Below are 20,488 nucleotides of genomic sequence, written 5' to 3'. Positions count from 1 at the left end.
TCACTTTGGGCCTTTTGGTTCTTTTTGTGGGGCTGGGCCTTAAAGCATGAATGCCAGATGTACTTGTGTGTGTCCTTATCGAGAGTAATCTTGTTTAAAATGGTACCCCAAAAGGGGAGCCCTTCCACCACCAAAGGAAGCCCACTGATGTCATCCCTGTTACTCCTGTGCCCATGTTGTTAGTGATATGTTCTTTCCCTTCCCTATGTGGCTTTTAAACGTGGCCACCCCAGAGTGGTGCAGGGACTGTCCCAGCCCCAGCAGTGCCATGCCACCCCAGGGCATGGAGGTGAGGTGTCCCCTTGAGCAGAGCATACCCCACATGTTAGTATTTGAATGTGCCTTTGTGGTAGGAGCCAGCTCCAGGTACCACGAGAGCATCACTAACGTCTCCTTTTCCTCTTGTGCCTGCCTTGGGGACCAGATTTATCCTTTGACATCTATGAAGGTCAGATCACGGCTCTGCTTGGGCACAGTGGGACGGGGAAGACGACGCTGATGAACATCCTCTGTGGGCTGTGTCCACCAACAGACGGTGAGCTTCTCCAGTGTCAGGAGACCTTGAGCATCCTGCTTTGGAAAACCAAAGCTGTTGACCTTTGGTATTTCAGGATGCGCCAGGTTTTTCTCAGGATAACATCCACTTCAGGTCTGTGTCCATGCTAGCCTGCTCTTTGGCAGTAACAACACCTCTCCATTGATTGCTCCTGGCTTTTCTTTTATAGGGTTTGTCTCTGTCTATGGGCACAAAGTCTCTGAAATCGATGAGATGCTCGAAGTGCGACAGATAGCGGGGGTGTGCCCTCAGTCTGACATCCACTTCGATATACTAACTGTGGAGGAGAACCTCTCCATATTTGCTGCAATTAAAGGAATCCCTCAGAATGATTTGATACAAGAGGTAATCAGCTGCGCGCAGATACTGTCTGTACTTTAACCTGTATGACAAAATACCCTTACACTGTGCAGGGAGTTCCCTAAGACAAGTTTGCAGTGAAACACTGTTCTACAGTACAATAGACAAAGAGGTACAGGCAGAGATCTTTACAAAGATAAATTGTCAGTTACTTGTAGGAGACTAAAATGCTCATGAAGTGTTCTAAATCACAGCATTTGTATTAAAACATAGACACCTTTTAAGTTCTTCTGGTCTGCTGGAGCTTTAGACCCTGCTCTGGATGTACAGGTTCATTAGCAGGGTGTGCAGTTCAGATACAGTGAATTTGAGTGTTATTGTTAATAATCTGGTTAAAAAACTCATAGGTTTTTTTAACAATAGATGTGTTCTGTATGTTCTGCAGGTGCAGAAAGTGCTGTTGGATTTGGATATGCAGCCTATCAGAGACAACCAAGCTAAAAAATTAAGCGGGGGGCAGAAGAGGCGGCTTTCGGTGGGGGTTGCTGTTCTTGGTAACCCAAAGGTGAGTGTGATGGAGAAGTTCCTCACTTGGTGCCACTAATACACGTAAGAGTGGGTGTTTCTTGTCAGAACCATGCTAATAATGCTAATAAGATGTAGTACTAAGTATGTATATATGTAATAATAATGCTACTTAATAAGTAAGAGGCAGAGGTTGTTACTTTGAACATCTGTTTCTCCTTTTCTCTTTGGTTATGGTTTAAACAATTAAAATCACTTCAGTAGCTCAACCTTTGTAATTGAAGATGTTAACGGTTTAGGTAATGGCAGTGGTTCTGGATTTGACCTCTTTGTGAAATAAATAGCATGGCAAGCTTTATGTTGTTTCTGACAAGTAAGATTTAGCTCCCGAGAGTGAACCTGTTGGAGACTTTCCTTGCAAATCCATAGATCTGTGGAATCCCAGACTGGTTTGGGTTGAAGGGACCTTAAAGCTCATCCAGTTCCAACCCCCTGCCACGGGCAGGGACACCTTCCACTAGAGGAGGTTGCTCCAAGCCCCTGTGTCCAACCTGGCCTTGAACACTGCCAGGGATGGGGCAGCCACAGCTTCCCTGTTTAAAGCCATTTCCATTTGTCCTGTCACTACATGCCCCTGTCAAAACTCCCTCTCCAGATTCCTTGCCTCCAGGCACTTGGAGCAGGGATGGAGCCAGAGCTCTTTTTTTGGGTTACAGTTCTATTATTTCTAGCCTTTAAGAATGGGGGCTGCCTTTAGATCTGTATTTAAAAATGATGTGTGTGACAGTTCACTGGGATTTTAAAAGCATGTGTGTGTATTTAACCATCCTTTAATGGGAGGAGTGAATCCATAGCTAAATGTGACTTTAGAAACAGAATAAAACTGGCTGGCATTAACTTACTATTATGATTTTCCCATTTGTCACAACAGGAGGTGAGTTTCTTCCATGTATAATGAAGGGAGCTGCCCTGCTTACTCTAGGATCCTCTATGTTTTAGAGGACTAATGAGCAGGCTTCAGGCGACAAGCCGTGTATCTGTTACTTAGGTAGGATTTCCTGAGGTCAGCATCATGCAAGTGGATGTGGCTTTACAAATGCTCTTGGTTTTGCACTTCAGGTTTTGCTGCTGGATGAGCCGACTGCAGGGATGGATCCGTGTTCACGGCACATCGTCTGGAACCTCCTGAAAAACAGGAAGGCAGATCGTGTGACGGTTTTCAGCACCCACTTCATGGATGAGGCGGATATCCTCGCTGGTGAGTCCTGCTGCCACCCTCTGGGTACCAGCCCGGGGCAGTGACAGTCCCATCACTGGACAGCAGAAAGTGATGCTTCTCTAAGCATGGAATACACTTCCATGTGAAATACAGGGGGTTTGGAGCAGATTTTGTCAGTATTCTGATTCTAGATCCTTCTTGACTTTTGTTTCTAGATCGGAAAGCCGTGATTTCTCAAGGGATGTTAAAATGCCTTGGATCCTCTCTCTTTCTCAAGAGCAAGTGGGGAATTGGCTATCGCTTGAGGTATTATTTTTGTGTGATACCTGTTGTGTTGACATCATGTATCACTTTTTAAGTTGCTTTCTGTTGCAGTCTGTAAGATGGCAACCCCTTTGTACCGAATGCTTGGTGCTCTCCTGTGCTGGTGTAAGGAGAAAAGCTTTAAAACCCCACTTTCCTGTGGTTTCATAGCATGCACATCGATGCCTATTGCAACACAGAAGCTACAACCTCTCTGATACGACAGCACATCCCTGCAGCCAGCCTGCTCCAGGAGAACGATGAGCAGCTCGTGTACACGCTGCCGCTTAAGGACATGGACAAGTTTGCAGGTACTGATGGTCCTGTGGTGCTGCAGGGTTGAATGGCTGCAGAAGAGAAGTCCATCAAGCGTGGCTGTAACTTGCAGTTCTCATTAACGTTGTGACTTCTGCATTGATGTGTTTTTATATGTATTCATTATTTGGCTGATGCTCTGTTAAGTAAGGTCTTAGGTGAGTGAGGACCTTGTTGCATCCCCCAAGGGGCTGTGTGGTGTGTTGAGAGGGACACAGATACCCAACAGTGAGGGCTGGGGAGATGCTGTTAGCAGAAGGGTGAAGAGACCCCTTTGTCCAAGAATCCCCTTGTCCTGCAGAAGCATCATCTTATCACAGAGTGTTTTCATGAGCAGGGTTGGCCTCCAGCAGGAAGCCAGAAAGCCCCAGGTCCTGCCAAAATCGATCCCCCTTGCGAGCCGCAGAGAGCATCGTGTCACTGCCTCAAAATTCACGGTGAGAGGGAGCACAGAGCACATGTGCCTGTTTTCACTAGATGGCAGCAGTTACCTCATCAGTCCTGCCCTGGGCTCCTTGGTCGCCTCCCAGGGTATGGAAGAAACAGTGTCCCCTTTGTGCAAAGCTAAAGGAGAATCAATACTGATGTGAATATGCTGCTCATATTTCATAAATGGCATTTTCCCCATTGCATTTAACCAGTTAATAATTCATTTGCTTCACCTCTAGCAGAAACTGTGTGAACTTTCTGGAAAAACAGGCAGGATTGAATCAATTCCCCAAAACCGTTTCCAGGAGAAGCCGAGGTTGGGAACATGCCTCAGCCACAGGGCAGAAGGAACTGTGATGAGCGTTGCTGTGTATCCAGCTGCTCTTCCCATTTTACCTTTCCCTTCAGTGTGATCTTGGCTCTGAAGCTCCTTGGTTTATCAAGTCCTTCACTTCACAGGACTGGCAGAAGGCAGCTCTGAGCCCGGGAGCTTTAGGATGCTGAGGGGTTTTTCATAAACACTGCATTTTCAGGAAAACATGCCCATTTCTGACCAGACGTTGAAGTTTTGTGCTAAAAGGGGCTTATCCCAACCTTGGTTCTCAAGCCACGACCTCTGTCTTCATAACTAAGCAACCACATTCACACATTACCTCCTCTTCCCCACCATGCAAAAGGCTTTAGGGATGCCTCTGGTGTGCTCGAAGACCTCTTGGGAGGCAATGTAACCCTGTTTCAGAGCAGGATGCTTCATTTCTGTCTCTAGGCTTGTTTTCTGACCTCGACACCCATTCCCACCTGGGCGTTATCACCTATGGCGTTTCAATGACGACGCTGGAGGATGTCTACCTGAAGCTGGAGGTTGAGGCAGAGATTGATCAAGCAGGTGGGGTGGACCATGGCTATTTGCCTGTTTTCCTTCATATCTGTTTTAGCCTTCACTAGTGTAGAACTGCCCACGTCACTGCCAGAAGGAGTTTTGCCTTGGAGGCAGGAATAACAAGTCCTGTTGCAGAGCACATCAGCTCCTCTGCTCTCGCAGCCGGTTCCAGCCTTCTGAAACATTTAACACAAAACCCACTCAAAAGCAGTGGTTTTGGGTGTGGAGTGGTTCTGGGAGGATCCAAGGGAAAAGCTTCTTACTTGCTGTGTCTGCAGTAGTGAATTTTTCATTCAGGAGCTTGCAGCTCTTTCCTTTGTAGTGGCTCTTCTTAAAATGGGCTTTATTGTCCTAATGGAGCTTTACTTTCAAGCAGTTGTAAATGCACAGTGTAAAATTCATTTCCAGCTTTCTGCATGAGCAGTAATATTAACAGCCTGCACTTAAGGCTGAAATAGATGAACTTGTCTCTTTTTTTCCCCCTCCTTTAAATTAACTTTCAATTCTAATAAAGTTGGGATCACTTAGTGTTACTCTAGAATGAATCAGTTCTTCTTTCTGATGTTTACTTTGAGTGGTTTAAGCTATCTTAATCTTTCTAGAGCTTTCTGAGTGATACAGACTAGTAACCTATCCTGCTCTGCAAAGTTTCTGTGTGGGTATAAGAGGATTTAACAGCTGAATGCGCTGGTACTGACTAATACTAGTGCATACATAGGTTAATGGTGAGAAATTGGGGTGAATACACCTTTTGAGTGGCAGAAATTTATACCAGCCGCTCTGTTGCGATTCAGAGCTTTGGCTGGGTCATTGTCATTGACCTTGGGGTTAAGCTGAGACACTGGGACGGGATGACATGGCTTCTGCAATAGCAAAGGGCAGGAGCTGATGGCCACCCAGCTTCCTCCAGCCCTACCATTTCAAACCGTGCTCTGCCAGAGCATCACACTGTAGAGTTTCACTCTCTTCTGTTTCAGATTACAGCGTGTTCAATTCCCAACAAGTGCAGGATGAGATGGATACAAAATCCCTGGATGATATGGAGCAGAGCCTCCTGATGCTGTCAGAGACAAAGGCACCAGCAATGAGCAATACAGCCCTCTGGAAGAAGCAGGTTGCCACCATAGCAAAAGTTCATTTCCTTAGTCTCAAGCGAGAAAATAAGTGTGTGAGAGTGATGTGAGTATTTGGGGCTTTCTCATTTTTGTACGTAAATGCTCAAACCCTGTTTGAGTGACACAAAGAAAGGGCAGGGTGTGATTAATGTTCTCCCCATAGTTATATTTAAAACATAATAAGTGATGCTATCCATTACTGTTGAATGCATGCTTTTGTGGGGGGAGGGAGGTGATGTTTAGTAGTACGCACAGAAACTGGGTTGGCTTTGGCTGGATTTTAGTAAACTCCAAACTTCCCTTTCTTGCAGGTTGTTGCTTTTCCTGATTTTTCTTGTGGTTCAGATTTTACTGTTTTTCATACATCACATCATCAAAAATTCCGTCGCTGCCATCAAACTCTCTCCTGATTTGTACTTGCTGAAGCCCGGAGAGAGCTCTCACAAGTACAGGAGTCGTCTCCTGCTGCAGAACTCCACAGGTAGGAAGGCAGAGGTGCTCCTCTCTCCCCTTCTCTCTTTAAGATAGAGTTTGACAAGGTGGGGAGGGATGATGTGTACAGGTTTTGGGCCTGGGGACAAACCTTTTCCTTGTAATTAACCCAAATGAAGAGTTTCCAAGTGCCCAGAGACAGCAGAGAGTGGGTATCCTTCATGCCCCAGGGACTGATTTGGACACCTTCTTCCTCCTCCATGTTTGGTAACTTTATGCTCACTATGTCATAAAATGACCTATATGAAGGAACTGGCCCCAGAGCCATTTAGATCCATCAACATGAAAATCCTGCTAGAAAACAGTTTGGAAAATTGCTTTTTGCCTCAACTTGGGATGTTTTAAATGTGCATAGCAGCAAATTCAGGCAATAGGAATGAGTGAGCTACAGGAATTTGTGCTTAATGCAACTGAATTTCTCTGGACACCGTATCAAAGTGCTGCTGGTTTCCTGCTATTTTAGTGAATTCTCTATTCAGTTGAAACTTTGAGTCTCCTGATAGTGCTCATTGGCAGCTCTGCTCCATTGGACTTGCACAAATGCATTGGAGAATAAAACCATAACATTTTCTTGAGTTCTTTGGAGGCTGTTGAGTGGGAAACCAAAATAAGGCCATTCATGTTGTTTGGAATAGCAGAGGACTCTCTTTGATGGGGTGTAAGGAAACAGCAATCTTTCTTCATAGGGTTGTACCACTGAGAAGATGCATTAGTGAGCGTTGAGGAGGTTTGGAAAAGACACGTAGATGTGGTGCTTAGGGACATGGTTTAGTGCCACCGTGGTTTAGTGGTGGCTTGGCAGTGCTGGGTTGATGGTTGGACTTTATGATCTAAAAGGGCTTTTCAAGCTAAACAATTTCATGACTCAACATTGTTTTCTCTTGCACCAGAATCTGGTATCGATGACATTGTCCACTCTCTCGGGAGCATGAGCATCCTCCTGGAGATGTTCAATGACAGTGATTACGTCTCGGTAGCACCTCACAGCGCAGCTTTAAATGTGCTTGATCTTGAATCCAGACAGGTAAGAGAGCCAGACTGGCTCAGTCATGCCCCAGGGAGCTGGCAAGCAGCTGGGTTTGTTGTTCTCCAGCCTGAAAGGCACATATTGAGTCATATAATCAAACAATATCATATGATATTGCTTATACAAGAGGGCTGTAACAAGGACTTGTATTAACGGAATGGAAATATTATCAAATTATCAAAATGAATGTTCTCCCATAATGATAATTTTGGTAGACCAGTAAAACTTCCATCCCCTTTTTCTGCCCCCAAGGATACAAATAGCCAAGAGGAATATTGTACTTTACAAGAGACCTGGCACAGGGCTTCATTTTTTTTCTTATGCTGGTTGAATTGTACAATTTGACAGAGGTATAATTCCCTTGTGCTCTCATGTGTAAAGAAAATGAGTTTCTTGGATTGTAAGTATTCATTTCAGTATGGTCACTGGAGGGGTGTGAAACAGATTTCAACATTGGGGTCGTATTTAATCTCTAGCAAAGGAACTGCTTTGCAGCATGCCAGCTCTGCCTCTTGTTCCCTTTTTTATTCATTACAAACTGTTGATACCAGTGTGACAGGGCAGCCCTTAGCTAATGTGAATTTGGGCCTGTCTGGTTTCTAAATGTATTAGGAAGAACATAGAAGTGTGGGTTGCTGTGGGGTTTGTTTTTCAGACTGTAATTGTCTGGAGCATCATTTGTCACGGTGTCGCAGTTGCATAAAACATGCTGGGAATTTATCCCAAATAATTTGTTCTCTGTGAGCATGACTGTTCTCCTGAATTAGGTGATGTGTTATAACCACCCTGGTGTGTTAAAACCGCCCTGAGCAGCCCAGAGCCTCCTGCAGAGCATCCTCTGTTGTGCAAAGATTTGTCCCCATGTTCAGGTTTAATCAAGCCCATATGAGACCCCGCTCAGGGTGTTACCCTTCATACAGAAGAATTAATCCAGCACATGCTTTCCTTTCCAGAACTATGTTTTCATGGTCGTATTCAACAGTACCATGGTGCATTCCCTGCCAGTTTTGATGAACATCATCAGCAACCTGCTCCTGCGCAATTTAAACGTGACAGAGAGCATTCAGATCTGGAGCAACCCCTTCATTCAGGTGAGCAGCACAGCAGAACCACCCTTAAAAACAGGGTGTTTGCCACCTTAAACACAGGGTAGGTGGCAAAGCATCGGAGTGACATGAAGAGGGCACTTCCCCATCCCTGGCAGTGTCCAAGGCCAGGTTGGACACAGGGGCTTGGAGCAAGCTGCTCTAGTGGAAGGTGTCCCTGCCCATGGCAGGGGCTGGAACTGGATGAGCTTTAAGGTCCCTTCAACCCAAGCTGTTCTGTGGTGAAAGGTGTCAGGATTTGGCTCTGCAAAATCTTGTGAAAGAGGAGGAGAAACAGACTTGGAAAGAGGACTTGGAAAGAGAATGTTCTGTTGGGAATTCATTACAAGTTCGTTACAGGTTATCTGCAGTTCTTGGGGGCTGAATGTGAGGATGCTGGAGATCTGCTGCTTCCTGTGCAGAGCTAAGGTAGCCTTTAGGGGAGGAGAGGACCTGCTGCAGGAGATAAATGCACTAGGAGTTTATTATACACACTTTCAAATACTCCAGAACTCCAGAACTTCCATAGGTATTTTTCTTCCTGCTGTGGCTCAGATGATCTTGAGACACACAGAATATATCAGCATTTACAGTCATGTTCCAGTTCTAAATGCATTTATTTTGGTCACACACATTCTAGTACTGAAGAAATCTGATTTATATTTCAGAACCTTCCAGACACAATTTTCAGGCTGGAGATCTATTTTGAAGCTGTGCTGCTGGGAATCATCATAACGGGAATGCCACCCTATTTTGCCATGGATAATGCAGAAAACCATAAGGTGAACTCCTGGGTGTTGATTCAGAGAATGCACAAGAACTTGGGATTTGGAGGAAAAATCTGAAGAGGTGTTTTAATTAGTATTTAATTAACATGGTGTTTTCTCGTCCCATTGCAGATCAAAGCATACACACAGCTGAAGATAGCAGGGCTTTACCCCTCTGCTTACTGGACTGGGCAAGCTGTGGTTGACCTCCCGCTGTTCTTCTCCATCCTTACCCTGATGATAGGCAGCCTCTTTGCCTTCCACTATGGTGTTTATTTCTATGTGGGCAAGTTCCTTGCTGTGGTGAGTGCAGTGGGGATGGGAGCACATGTAAGCTCCCTTTAGATAGGTACTAAAAGACTGCTTTAAGGTGACAAGAAACCTGGAGAGGGGCTTTGGACAAGGGCCTGTAGGGACAGGACAAGGGGAATGGCTTTAACCTGCCCGAGGGGAGACTGAGATGAGCTCTGAGGCAGAAGCTCTTCCCTGTGAGGATGCTGAGGCGCTGGCACAGGGTGCCCAGAGAAGCTGTGGCTGCCCCATCCCTGGCAGTGCTCAAGGCCAGGTTGGACACAGGGGCTTGGAGCAAGCTGCTCTATGGAAGGGGTCCCTGCCCGTGGCAGGGGTTGGAGCTGGGTGGGCTTTAAGGTCCCTTCCAACACAAACCGGTCTGGGATTCTGTGAAAATGCTTCATTGAGGCTGCTGGAGCAGAGGCACTGGCCAGGCTGCACCAAAGGCAAAACAGTAGTACTTTTCATGGGGAAAACCACTCACATTTTGGAGTTTCATTCAGAACTGGAATAAAACAAAGCTTTAACATACAAGGACCTTCCAAGGAAACGCTCCGTCCTTTTTTGCCCTGCTTGCTCAGTCTGCTTTGTGCTTTTTGCTGCTGATTGATAATTGCTCCCTTTGCATCAGCGTGCTGCTAATGACAAGGTTACAGTGACTTTGAACACGGAGCAGCTCCACAACGAATTGCAGTATGTGAATGAAGTGAAGAGGCTACAAGTCTTCATGTCTTTCATATTCACTGTGGGCTTCCCTGAGATGCTGGCTGTAATCGAGAAGAATCAGATTCTCCTCGCTGCTTTCCCAGAGCTCTTGAGTTAATCAGGTTTGGGATGTGACTGTTGTGCTGCAGGGCTGGTTTGTCCTTTACCCTTGCTTTCATTGCTGTGCAAATGCTGAGGTTGAAGATGGAATTCCTAATATTTGCCAAAATCTTGAGGTCCACATTTATGGGAGCCTGTGTTATTTAAACAAGGGGAAATGGTTTAAAGGAAACTGAGTGCGTTCCTGCCTATCCACATACTCTTATTCATGTCTTTAATAGTGTATATTGTATGTACCAAGGTGGCAAAATATATCAAGTGAAGTAACACAGATGAATCCAGAGTTATAAAGCACACTGAAGTAATTCCAGTTGTACAGAACATCCACTCTTACTTTCCTGAGAAACCTCTCCTCTTGTTGCAGATTTTCTGCCTGATTGGTTATGTCCCATCAGTCGTGCTCTTCACTTACGTGGTCTCCTTCACCTTTAAAAAAGTCCAGAACACAAAGGAATTTTGGTCATTTATATTTTCAGTGGTGAGTAACTTTACCTCCGTTTTGGTTAGCTGGGGAGATGGGTTATCTCCAGAGCTGTTTTATTGCGCTGTGTCCTCAATGCACAGGAAATCTGAACCGCTCGCTAATGTGAATTCCTGTCATATCCTGCATGATAAAAGCTTTAAATAACGTACCTCAAATTAGATTATTTATGCTTAGAGAGTCTGAACTAAAGGAAAATTAACTTTTTTTCCCCTTTTCTTTTGTACAGACAGCCTTGCTCTGTACTGTTGTCACTGAAGTGGCCTTTTTTCTGGACTATTACCTGATAACCACCGTCCTGCATTATGTCTTCTCCATCTTCATTCCCATTTACCCCCTTATTGGCTGCCTGATTTGTTTTATAAAGGTAAGGGGGGATACAGGAGATCATCTCCACAGTGCTTGCAAATGACTGGGGTTGGGTGGGTGTCTTTAATGAGGACGGGGCAGCAGTGGTGTAACATCATCTATAGCCATTCAACAAGTGAAAAATAGCAACTGCTGGTGAAGAGTCACCTTATCCTGAAAGTGAAGTGTTGCAGCTCTAAAATAAGGAAAGGAGCAACTCTTCCATTAAATGCCTGAAGAACCATGGATTTCTCAGCCTGTGGACTGAACAAACCCAGAAATGGGAGAGGGGTTGACTGGGAGCTGGTGGCTTTAAACCAGGAGCAGCCGCAGGGACTTTGATGGAGTTTTAGTGGTGTTGGACTTGTGCAAGCAGGGTCTTTGCAGAGCTCAGAAAGTGCTTGAGCAGTGAAACTGAAATTGGAGATTTAAGTGGATTGGAGACTGAAGTGCAGTATAGAATAAGCAGTCTCTGGTAGGTGGTTATTTACCTGGATATGTTTTTCCTCGTTGTCAGGTCTCGTGGAAAGGCAAGCGGAGGAACGGCGGATACTATGACCCATGGGACCGGCTCCTGGTAGCAGTTCTAGCTGTAAGCATGGTTATTGGATTATTTGCCATGTTTGCTGTAGAGCATTACCAGCTCCTGCTGGGAGGCCCCTTCTGTTCAGGCATCTTTATTAATAAAGATCTGATCTAATGCTGAGCATTGCTGGAGCCCGCAGCTTTTGCAACCTGTTGCAGTGTGAACAGTACCAGTAAAGCTGCTGAGCCTACCACGTCAATGTCTGATGCTACAGCAGCCTCATCAGTGGTGCCAGTATTTATCCTGGTTATTATGGGAGTCCGTGTTGATGCAGCAGAAGCTAGAGCATGGGACATCCCCTTCTCTCTCCAGAAACCCCACATAATTGCTGTTAAATCTAAGCAGGCTCTGGTTGCACATCCTCAGTGTTGAACCACAGGGAACATCTTGGAAACATGAGCACTTTTGTGGTTATGAAGAGCTGGGGCTTCTTTTCGCTCATTACACTGGTGGGATCACCTATAGGGTCATCTATAGGGCCACCAGCCTTGGAGGGCCAGCGGCTGTCTGAGTAACCAGATTGTATTTGTCTGTTTTAGCCCTATTTGCAGTGTGTGGTGTGGCTGTTCCTGCTGCGGTGTTTTGAGCTGAAGAATGGAGGGAGGACAGTGAGAGAAGATCCATTTTTCAGGTCTGCCTCTGTTGAATAGACTTTATAAAAGTAATAATCTAAAGGAGCTGCTTTTGAAAGTGATGCTGGTGATGAAAGTGGAGTATGCAGTGTATAGCTATGGGGGGATGTTGCAGAAAATGTAATACCTTTAGTTATATCCTATCCCAGGTGTCTACAGAATTTGCTCTCCTAATTTTAGTTGTCTGAAATTCAGTCACTAAAGTGCAGAAATGGGACTTTGACTTTCCTTTAAGTTATACCAGTGCAAAATCAGGAGTTTTGTAAGGACATCACCTATAAAAAAACAGGGGAACTTCCTTTCCTGTTACAACTCTCTTTACCAACAAAGAGCTCAGCATGAAGATGACATAGTTGCAGCTATTGACATCTCTTTCTGCTCTTTTGGGGCTTCTAATATGTACTGCAGAAACATGTTACTCCCAGGATTGGCAAACACAAGTTGCTTTCTGCATCAGAGCAGCAAGCAAATCTCAGCTGGATGCTGAGCAGCAGCATCACATTGTTTTCTTCCCCTTAGAAAGTGCTTTACAAAAGCCAAAACCTGGAAGTTTCCAGATGTGCCACGTGATGAGAATGAAGATGAAGATGTGAAGGCAGAGAGGCTGCGAGTACAAGAAGTGCTAAGCAGCCCCAAAAGTGAGGAGGTAACACTGTGGTGCTACCCAGAACCTGGATTTGGAGCTTTGCCAGAGTTGCTGATATCCACAGCCTCTTCTCCCTCCTGTTCTAGATGCCAGCAATCCTGGTCAGCAGCTTGCACAAAGAGTTTGATGAGAGGAAGGAATTTCTTCTGGGGAGAAAAATAAAGAAAGTGGCAACAAAACATGTTTCTCTCTGCGTAAAGAAAGGTTGGAGTTCAGCTACTTGCTGTTAAGCTGTTTTAGTTACAGCAACAACTCTTGAATCCACTTACCTGACTTCATGGGCAATGTTTTGTGTCCTCCTTTCTTTAGGGGAGATCCTGGGTTTGTTAGGACCCAATGGAGCTGGGAAAAGCACTTTAATTAATATGCTCGTTGGAGAGATTGAGCCAACCAGTGGGCAAGTACGTTATGTGCCACAAACAGAAAATGAATGTATTATTATTACTATTATTATTATTGCAAACATTCCCAAGTGTTTTTTTACTAAAACTTTACAAAACCACCTCTGAAACTTACAATACTGAGTATGGTTTGTGGTTTTTTCCTCACAGGTTCTGATGGGAGATGATGCTTTTGGCCTGCCCAGTGAAGATGACTCAGTGAAATTTGTGGGCTACTGTCCCCAAACAAACCCTCTTTGGCCAGATATTACATTGCAGGAACACTTTGAAATTTACGGTGCTATCAAAGGAATGAGTCCACCTGATGTTAAGGAAGTCATAAAACGGTAAGTAGTTTGTTATAGGCATGTTTAAGGTTAGCGATGCTTTTCTTACAGGTTGGTTTGTTGGAGGTTACTTCTGCTTTCCCCAATATAATCCTTTTTCCCTTTTAAGTTTAATTGGATCTTTCCAGCAGACTCAGCACGTGTGAGTTGTAGGTGAGGAGATACAGGTTAAACCATGCAAAATTCAACTGGCATTTGTAGGTTCATATTCTTGTTAAAGTTAAGAAGTGCTATCGACAACCTTTGCAGAGGATGGGGAGTTGGGGCTCAGAGGTGTTTCTGGGCTGTCACCACAGGCTCCCCTGGGAGAGGGGGATGGTGGGTTTTGTATGGAAGCACCCAGCTCCAATTCTGCTTATTGCTCTGCTTTTTATATACCTTATATCCAAATGTTTGTAACTGTGTTCTTCAAATGAGACTGTTTGCATGCAGTGTGATGAGGGGAAAGCCAGGCCATCACTCTCAGCTTTTCACATGCGGTTCTCCCCCTTCTGCAGCATCTCAAGTGCCCTGGATTTAAAAGATCACCTGCAGAAGACAACAAAGAAGCTGGGAGTGGGTCTAAAGCGCAAGGTACGGGGAAGCTGCTCAAGCTGCCCATGTGAGGTGTCCTTAGCATCCATGGGGTCCTTACCCTGTTCCTTTGCCTTCCTCCCAGCTGTGCTTTGCCCTCAGTATGCTGGGCAACCCACGGGTCACACTCTTGGATGAGCCCTCGACTGGGATGGATCCAAAAGCCAAGCAGCACATGTGGTGAGTGCTGCCAGGGCTATGCTGGCCACAGGCTTGTCTCTGCCCAGTTTTATGTGTGTGTTATCCCTGTTAACACTAGGGAGAGCCAAAGACAGGGAATAATGAATGCATCCTTAGTGCCAGGTGCACTTCATCTGTGTCCTCTTCCAGAACAGCTTGGAGATTTAAAGCTTAGAAGTGAAAAGAAATCTTCAAAGCAATATAAGGAGTGTAGATTTGAGTCATGTTTGTGAAAAATTCACGTGTTAATTATAGTAGTGTTGGCCCATAAAATACAGGGTTTGCGTTTGACCGTCACAGTCCTCTCTTCCTGCTAACCCAGGCTTTACTGTTTCATGAGAAGTGTTTTATTCAGGGCTTTTCTTGGTTGTGTTTTGCAGGCGAGCAATTCGAGCAGCGTTTAAAAACAAGGAGAGAGCAGCAATCCTGACCACTCACTACATGGAGGAGGCAGATGCTGTCTGTGACCGTGTGGCCATCCTGGTGTCTGGGCAGCTCAGGTACCAGCGAAGCCCTTCCTGCAGGGAGGGTAGGACAGCAGCCAACTAGAATATATTGCTAAAACTATAGATAGACAGTTTATTATGCACCTTAAACTTGGAGCAAAATTAAGCTTTAAGCTACAGTAAATGGTCTGTAAGGGGTTAAGCTGCTTTTTGAGTGTGTTGTAATATGTGCGACTCTCCTTTTCTGTCTGCAACTGGTAGATGTATAGGTACGGTCCAACACCTGAAGAGTAAATTTGGCAGAGGATACTTCTTGGAAATGAAACTCAAAGAAACAGCAGATGTACAGCAGGTGGAGTATCTGCAGAGCCAGATTCTGCACATCTTCCCGAACGCAAATCGCCAGGAAAGGTGAAGTTGAACAAGTGCATGGAAAAAGTTGATGTTATTAAAGCCCCTGATTCCTCAGCAGTTCCTTGGCGCTGAGGAGGGAATGCCAGGATGGTAAAACTTACACCAAATAGTTACACATGGCTTAAAAAACAAGACAAGGGAGGGGTTTGCAGGCCAGCAGAAGCTGCCAGGCGATGGCTGCGAGCCCTGCTTGCAGATGTTCAGCACGGAGGAAGCAAAACTCCATTTCTGCATAACTGTTGCCTGACGGCTTCCTCCTCAGTTGGGGCCCTCGGGAAATGGGTAAAATCTGAGTCACTGGCCCTTGTCTGGAAGTGCTTCAGCGTTTTTGGGGGTACCTCAGGGTTTGAGGATGGGTTGGGTGGTTTTCTGCCAACAGCTTTGATTTGCTGTACGAACTCAAGGGTCTGGCTTGGTGAAACTCTCCAGAAGGGCACTGGGGACATTGTGTAAGGAGTGTTCCTCAAATGGGGGAGATCTGAAGGGGAGGGTTCAGTTTACAGAAGCAAATGTGTGGGGTAGAGCAGCTCTCTGTTCTGGAGTGTGGGTTGCGGGAACCACTGCATGATGCAGAGTCCCGGTAGACCCTGTGGCCTCTGCTGGAGTTCATTTGAAAGGCAAAACCTCACGACCACAGGAGTTCCAGGCAGTGATTTTTCTTTCATGAGTTTATAAGAGAATACAAGTGGTTGAATCCAAGCTGAAGAGCATGAAACACAAAGCGGTCTCAGGGGATCACAGCTGATGCACCTGGACCTGGGTCTCTGTTAGGGTTATAAACCAGCTGGTCTGGAGCTGCATCATTCCTGTTGTCTTGTATGATGGTAACTAGTCAAAATGCCTGGAGTAACCTTAAGAAAATGAATTTAAATCCCTTCAGTTGGATGCTAATTTTTTTGCTTTGAGTAGTCTCACCTGAAGCTGTATCTTCTTTGTTTCTGTGTTGCAGCTTTGCTTCCATTTTGGCATATAAAATTCCTAAAGAAGATGTACAGTCACTTTCACATTCTTTTTCTAAGCTGGAAGAAGGTAATTAAGCACTTGCCATGCATCACATCCAGAAATCATTTCCCCCCCCATAACCAACACATTTGCCATGAGGTGGCACTTCTGCATTGCTGTTCCAAATCTATTTGATTTGTGTTTTCTATTATTGTTGCTGTCCCGCCTCTGTTTTGTGTGAAATTGAGAGTAAGCACTTGTACCAGCTTAGAATGCTTTAAATCCAAAGGTGTCAGATAGTGAAGCATCCCTAAATATGCTCTCATTAATTCTTTCAACAGTAAAACATGCCTTTAACATTGAGGAGTACAGCTTTTCTCAGGCAACACTGGAACAGGTATGTTAAAGCAAATGGTACTTTGTGGAAGTAAACCCTGCCAGGCAAAGGTGTTGCAGGTCTTTTGATGGGGTTTTTGCAGGCATCTGGGGTGGATTCAATTTGCATTGGCTCTATAGATGGTAGAGGGGATGGGGAGCCCTGTGCAGGCAGCTTGTGCCCTCTGCCTGGCTTTCAGGCAGCTGGGGCTGCTCTGTTGATGCCTGTTTGGGTATTTTTGGGTACCTGAAATTCCCTTTTTTAAAGCGAATTGGGACAGCCAGTTCCTTGAAACGGAGGGTAAAGCTGAGGCTTAATATTGCTTATTCTGTATTAGTTATTGCTGACCGTAAATGTCCTTCAGCTTATGTTTGGTTCAGCTTCCTTTTCACTGTTCTCCTGAAGAACTGAGTTGGGAGGGTAGGAGCAAGGAGAACAAACCCCAGATTACTAAAAACTTCCTACTTGGCCATGAAGCGAGACTTTCAATACTCACGCGGCTTTTAGCATGAATTCTACTAAGGAAGTTCCTACAAGCAGCATGGTGTATTCACTCCCTTTGTCTGCCCCAGGTTTTTGTGGAGCTTGCTAAAGAGCAGGAGGAGGAGGACAGCACCTTTGGCACCCTGAACAGCACACTGTGGTGGGAGAGGACACAGGAAGACAGAGTTGTTTTCTGAGCTCCTCATGGTCCAGACCTGCTCTGCAGCCGGTGTGTTGAGCCAGTGGTGATCCTCTGTGCAGACATCGGGGCATATGTGTGGGAAACACCCGAGCTGGGATGGAGAAGGGAGTTGTATTTGGAAGCACGGAGCACGTTGCACCACCCTGGCCTTAGGAATATCGCTGCAATAGCGGTGAGCATCCCCGCTGTTGTTCTGGCTGACCTGAAATTCCTCCTCCCTTTGCTGTTTCCCAGTTTGCATTGAGCAAGAAGATGCTGCCACGACAGTCGGTCATCTCCTGGTGCTGGTGGCTTGTGCAGGAGCACCAGCCTGCCTTCCTCCCTCAGCTGTGCTGTGCTGAGGTTGGGATCCTTACTGGAAATCCTGCATCTGAGCTAAACCAGTTGCTGTTGGAGCATCCTGCCCTGTGGGACCTGCTCACTGGGTATTGCCTTGCCCCATGCCCTTGGGTGGGTATTGCTGCCTGCCCAACGAGGTGCCATGCAGAGACATATCCCTGCAAGGTCTGGTTATTCCACCGGTAGTTCTGTACCTGCTTATGCTTAGAAGATGTACCTACTTATAAGAGAGGGGCAAAACCACTCCAAAGTAATCGTATTCACTGCAAAGAGGGTCCTGAATACCGCTGCGAGCTTAGCTTGGTATCCAACCAATGTGAAAATGTTCCTTTACACATATGATATGGCACTTGACACACACATTCCTTTCTGCTGTCAGCTGTGGATGATTTCTGCAGCTGGTATGGGAGGCACTGGTGTTTGTAATGCATGCACTGTAGGGTTCAAGGGGTGTACAGAAGTGGATGCTTTCCCCTGCTTGGTGAGAGTACAAGGACATAACTGTCTAGCTACGGGGTTTGCAGAGATGTGAGTATTCCCTGTCTTCATTATAAAGTCCTAATTCTTTCGTTGGGTGTAACAACATGTATCCTGCCAGTTGCTTTTAGAGGCAGTCCTTCTTAGATGTCTTCCTTTTCCTTGACAGTGATTTCATAAGTACGTGCAACAGTATTTCCTAATCCGTCTTTGTTGTGATAGCAGTAAGTAATGCAGCAGTGTGCTCAGCACAGGAACATTTGCTTTGTCTTAGAAGTGCTAAGAAAAGCAGAATAGGTGGTCCTTTAGCCTAAGGTATGGCAGATGTAAGAAAATATATATATTTTTTGGCTTTCTACACAAAGCTGTCATCACTTCTTTTAGTTTTATAAGGTAAGATTAAAGATTGCTAGCAGTTCATTGTGTTCTGCAATGAACAAATATAGAGATGCATTTATATCAAGACATTGGCTTCATAAGTCATATCAATTATGCATCTTCGCATTAGAATTAGAAGAGACCTTTGTTTTAATTGCAAAAACTCAAACTATGGGTTAAGGCAGAGTTGTGTGTCCCAACTGTTTGTATTTATTAGGCAATAATGTATGTTACACGTCTGATAGTGATTTGTCAGCATATTGAGCCCAAACCTGTTGTCATTAATTTCTTACTTTACTATGGGGAGATGTGAACTCCTTATGTACCACCTTTGCTTCCTCTTCTGTACCCATAGATTGCATCAACATGTTCAGGTTTTGTTCTGTAGTTAACATTTGAGCCCAAGAACTGCAGGAACATGTGGACATCCCATGTGCTTCCCCAGGGGAAGGTCAAGAGCACAGACCATGAACCTTGCTGTTTTGAGGAGCCCTCAGCCATGGAACTTGCATACGCCCTAATCTCCTGTGCTGGAAACAGAATGGAGGTAAAGAATGGGATTAAAGCACCAGCATGTAAACTGCAGCTCCAGTTTCAACCTTTCTAGGAGTGAAGCTTCCCTATAAGAAAACTAAAATGACCAAAATTCAGCTCTTTTATTTAGCCCCTGGGAACCCCCATCCCATTGCTCCCAATTGCATCCCTGCTGCTGCCATCTCTGAGCATTTTCCTTTATTTGGAGCAAAGGTGGGACCGGGAATTTTGTCTTAAGATGCTTTCCCATGTATGTACATACAAGTTAGGAGTCTTCTCCAAATCCCACCTTTCTTACTTCCATCTCCCTTTTAATGGTGTTTCAGCTGTCATGTGCACATCTGTCCAGCAATGTACAGAGCTCTCTGTGAACTTAGCAAAGTATAGCTGTGACCTGTTAGCCTTGATGCCTTCTTTTAACTTAAAGTCAAAGATAATAGTCTGTAAAATAGCTCTGGACTGCCTGGATAACATCACCCCATTTCAAACACTTTCTTATTTCCTAATGTTTCAATTGGATCATAAGAAAGCTTCTATTAGCAGCCTTATTTGCTCAGCTTGGTACTGATCTTGTTTACTCTGGAGTTACCCAGTTGATGGTGGCACTGTATTTATGCAGCTACACATCCAAAGAATTTGGCTCCTTAGATGAACTATGTGTTTGAGTGGGATCTTTTTGATATGGGGACACAGTCAATGTGGGACAAGATGCCGCCTCAAACACTGATGTAATCATAGTGGATTGTATCAGAAGTCTTTCAGAGTGTCATACGATGGCTACACTTGCCAGAATAGGGGAAAACATGCAAAATTACATTCCCAGGGGATTCTCTGGTTTGAGAGCTTTATTCCTGCAATTTTAAGTCCCTTTTTTCATGCCAAATCGCAGCCGCACAATACACACACCCAGGTTGTGCTCTAGCAGATAGAACTAAGGCAAGGCAGCTGGATTCAGGCTGACTGTGGGACTTGGAGTAAATCAGTTCAGTTTATGCCTCTGTTACCGGTTCCAATGGGTTTAGTTACCTTGCAGGGTGGTTGTGAGAAATAGTTATCCAAAACTTGGAAGATGCATTTGCTTTGTGGTCTTATTATTAGGTTGTATTTTTCTATGGAGGAATTTAATGTGTCTGATTTCATTTATGTCCCCAAGAAAAGCCTTTATTTAGAAAGCTCTCTGTATAGGAAGTAATGTCTCTTGTGTAGGCAACATCCAGTACTCTGGTAGCAGACACAGAAGGCAGGTCTGAAGGTGACACATTGGTAACGCTCCTCCTGATGTTGCTGTTGGGCACTTTGAGTCATTTGGAGTTTAATTTATCCACTTGTGTGTCTTTTACCACTTTGTTGTGTTTGTAAGGTCGAGGTTTTTCCTTTCCCAACAGGAAGTACTACCAAAATAAAGATGGATTGGCTTGTTAAATGCTTGTGTTTCTATCATGCGTGTGCTTTGATGCTAGAAATAAGGGGGTTGATTTCAAAAGCCTTTGCTGTTCCTGGGGTGCAGTAAGGCTTGCAGGTGAGTGGGCTCAGGCAGAGCATGGGGGGTACATACAGCTGGGGGTGTCAGGCTCCAATAATTCCATATTTTAAAT

At 45.1% G+C, this 20,488-nt stretch overlaps 1 protein-coding gene across 1 annotated transcript in view; it reads left to right on the top strand.

The window, feature by feature from the left end:
- Positions 1–20,316, top strand: part of ABCA5 (ATP binding cassette subfamily A member 5) — a 29,348-nt gene extending 9,032 nt beyond the window's left edge. The window contains exons 11-38 of the mRNA XM_057418390.1: positions 425–535; positions 726–901; positions 1,302–1,421; positions 2,501–2,639; positions 2,816–2,906; positions 3,075–3,214; positions 4,414–4,533; positions 5,505–5,706; positions 5,954–6,123; positions 7,025–7,158; positions 8,115–8,252; positions 8,915–9,028; positions 9,146–9,316; positions 10,494–10,607; positions 10,840–10,977; positions 11,476–11,550; positions 12,084–12,175; positions 12,696–12,822; positions 12,909–13,026; positions 13,132–13,223; positions 13,374–13,549; positions 14,047–14,122; positions 14,208–14,302; positions 14,683–14,802; positions 15,010–15,159; positions 16,112–16,191; positions 16,446–16,501; positions 17,053–20,316. Of these exons, the coding sequence (XP_057274373.1) occupies positions 425–535; positions 726–901; positions 1,302–1,421; positions 2,501–2,639; positions 2,816–2,906; positions 3,075–3,214; positions 4,414–4,533; positions 5,505–5,706; positions 5,954–6,123; positions 7,025–7,158; positions 8,115–8,252; positions 8,915–9,028; positions 9,146–9,316; positions 10,494–10,607; positions 10,840–10,977; positions 11,476–11,550; positions 12,084–12,175; positions 12,696–12,822; positions 12,909–13,026; positions 13,132–13,223; positions 13,374–13,549; positions 14,047–14,122; positions 14,208–14,302; positions 14,683–14,802; positions 15,010–15,159; positions 16,112–16,191; positions 16,446–16,501; positions 17,053–17,160 (3,443 nt within the window). The 3' untranslated portion in view covers positions 17,161–20,316. The remainder of the gene's footprint in view (positions 1–424; positions 536–725; positions 902–1,301; positions 1,422–2,500; positions 2,640–2,815; positions 2,907–3,074; positions 3,215–4,413; positions 4,534–5,504; positions 5,707–5,953; positions 6,124–7,024; positions 7,159–8,114; positions 8,253–8,914; positions 9,029–9,145; positions 9,317–10,493; positions 10,608–10,839; positions 10,978–11,475; positions 11,551–12,083; positions 12,176–12,695; positions 12,823–12,908; positions 13,027–13,131; positions 13,224–13,373; positions 13,550–14,046; positions 14,123–14,207; positions 14,303–14,682; positions 14,803–15,009; positions 15,160–16,111; positions 16,192–16,445; positions 16,502–17,052) is intronic.
- The last annotated feature ends 172 nt before the right edge of the window (positions 20,317–20,488 follow it).

The sequence above is a fragment of the Pezoporus wallicus genome, unplaced genomic scaffold, assembly GCF_028554395.1.
Source record: "Pezoporus wallicus isolate ANWC-B61680 ecotype Strahan unplaced genomic scaffold, APGP_CSIRO_Pwel_v1 contig_3710, whole genome shotgun sequence".
In the NCBI taxonomy this organism is placed as follows: Eukaryota; Metazoa; Chordata; class Aves; order Psittaciformes; family Psittacidae; genus Pezoporus; species Pezoporus wallicus.
Note: the sequence above shows the minus strand (reverse complement) of the source record. Positions and strands in the feature narration are given on the sequence as shown.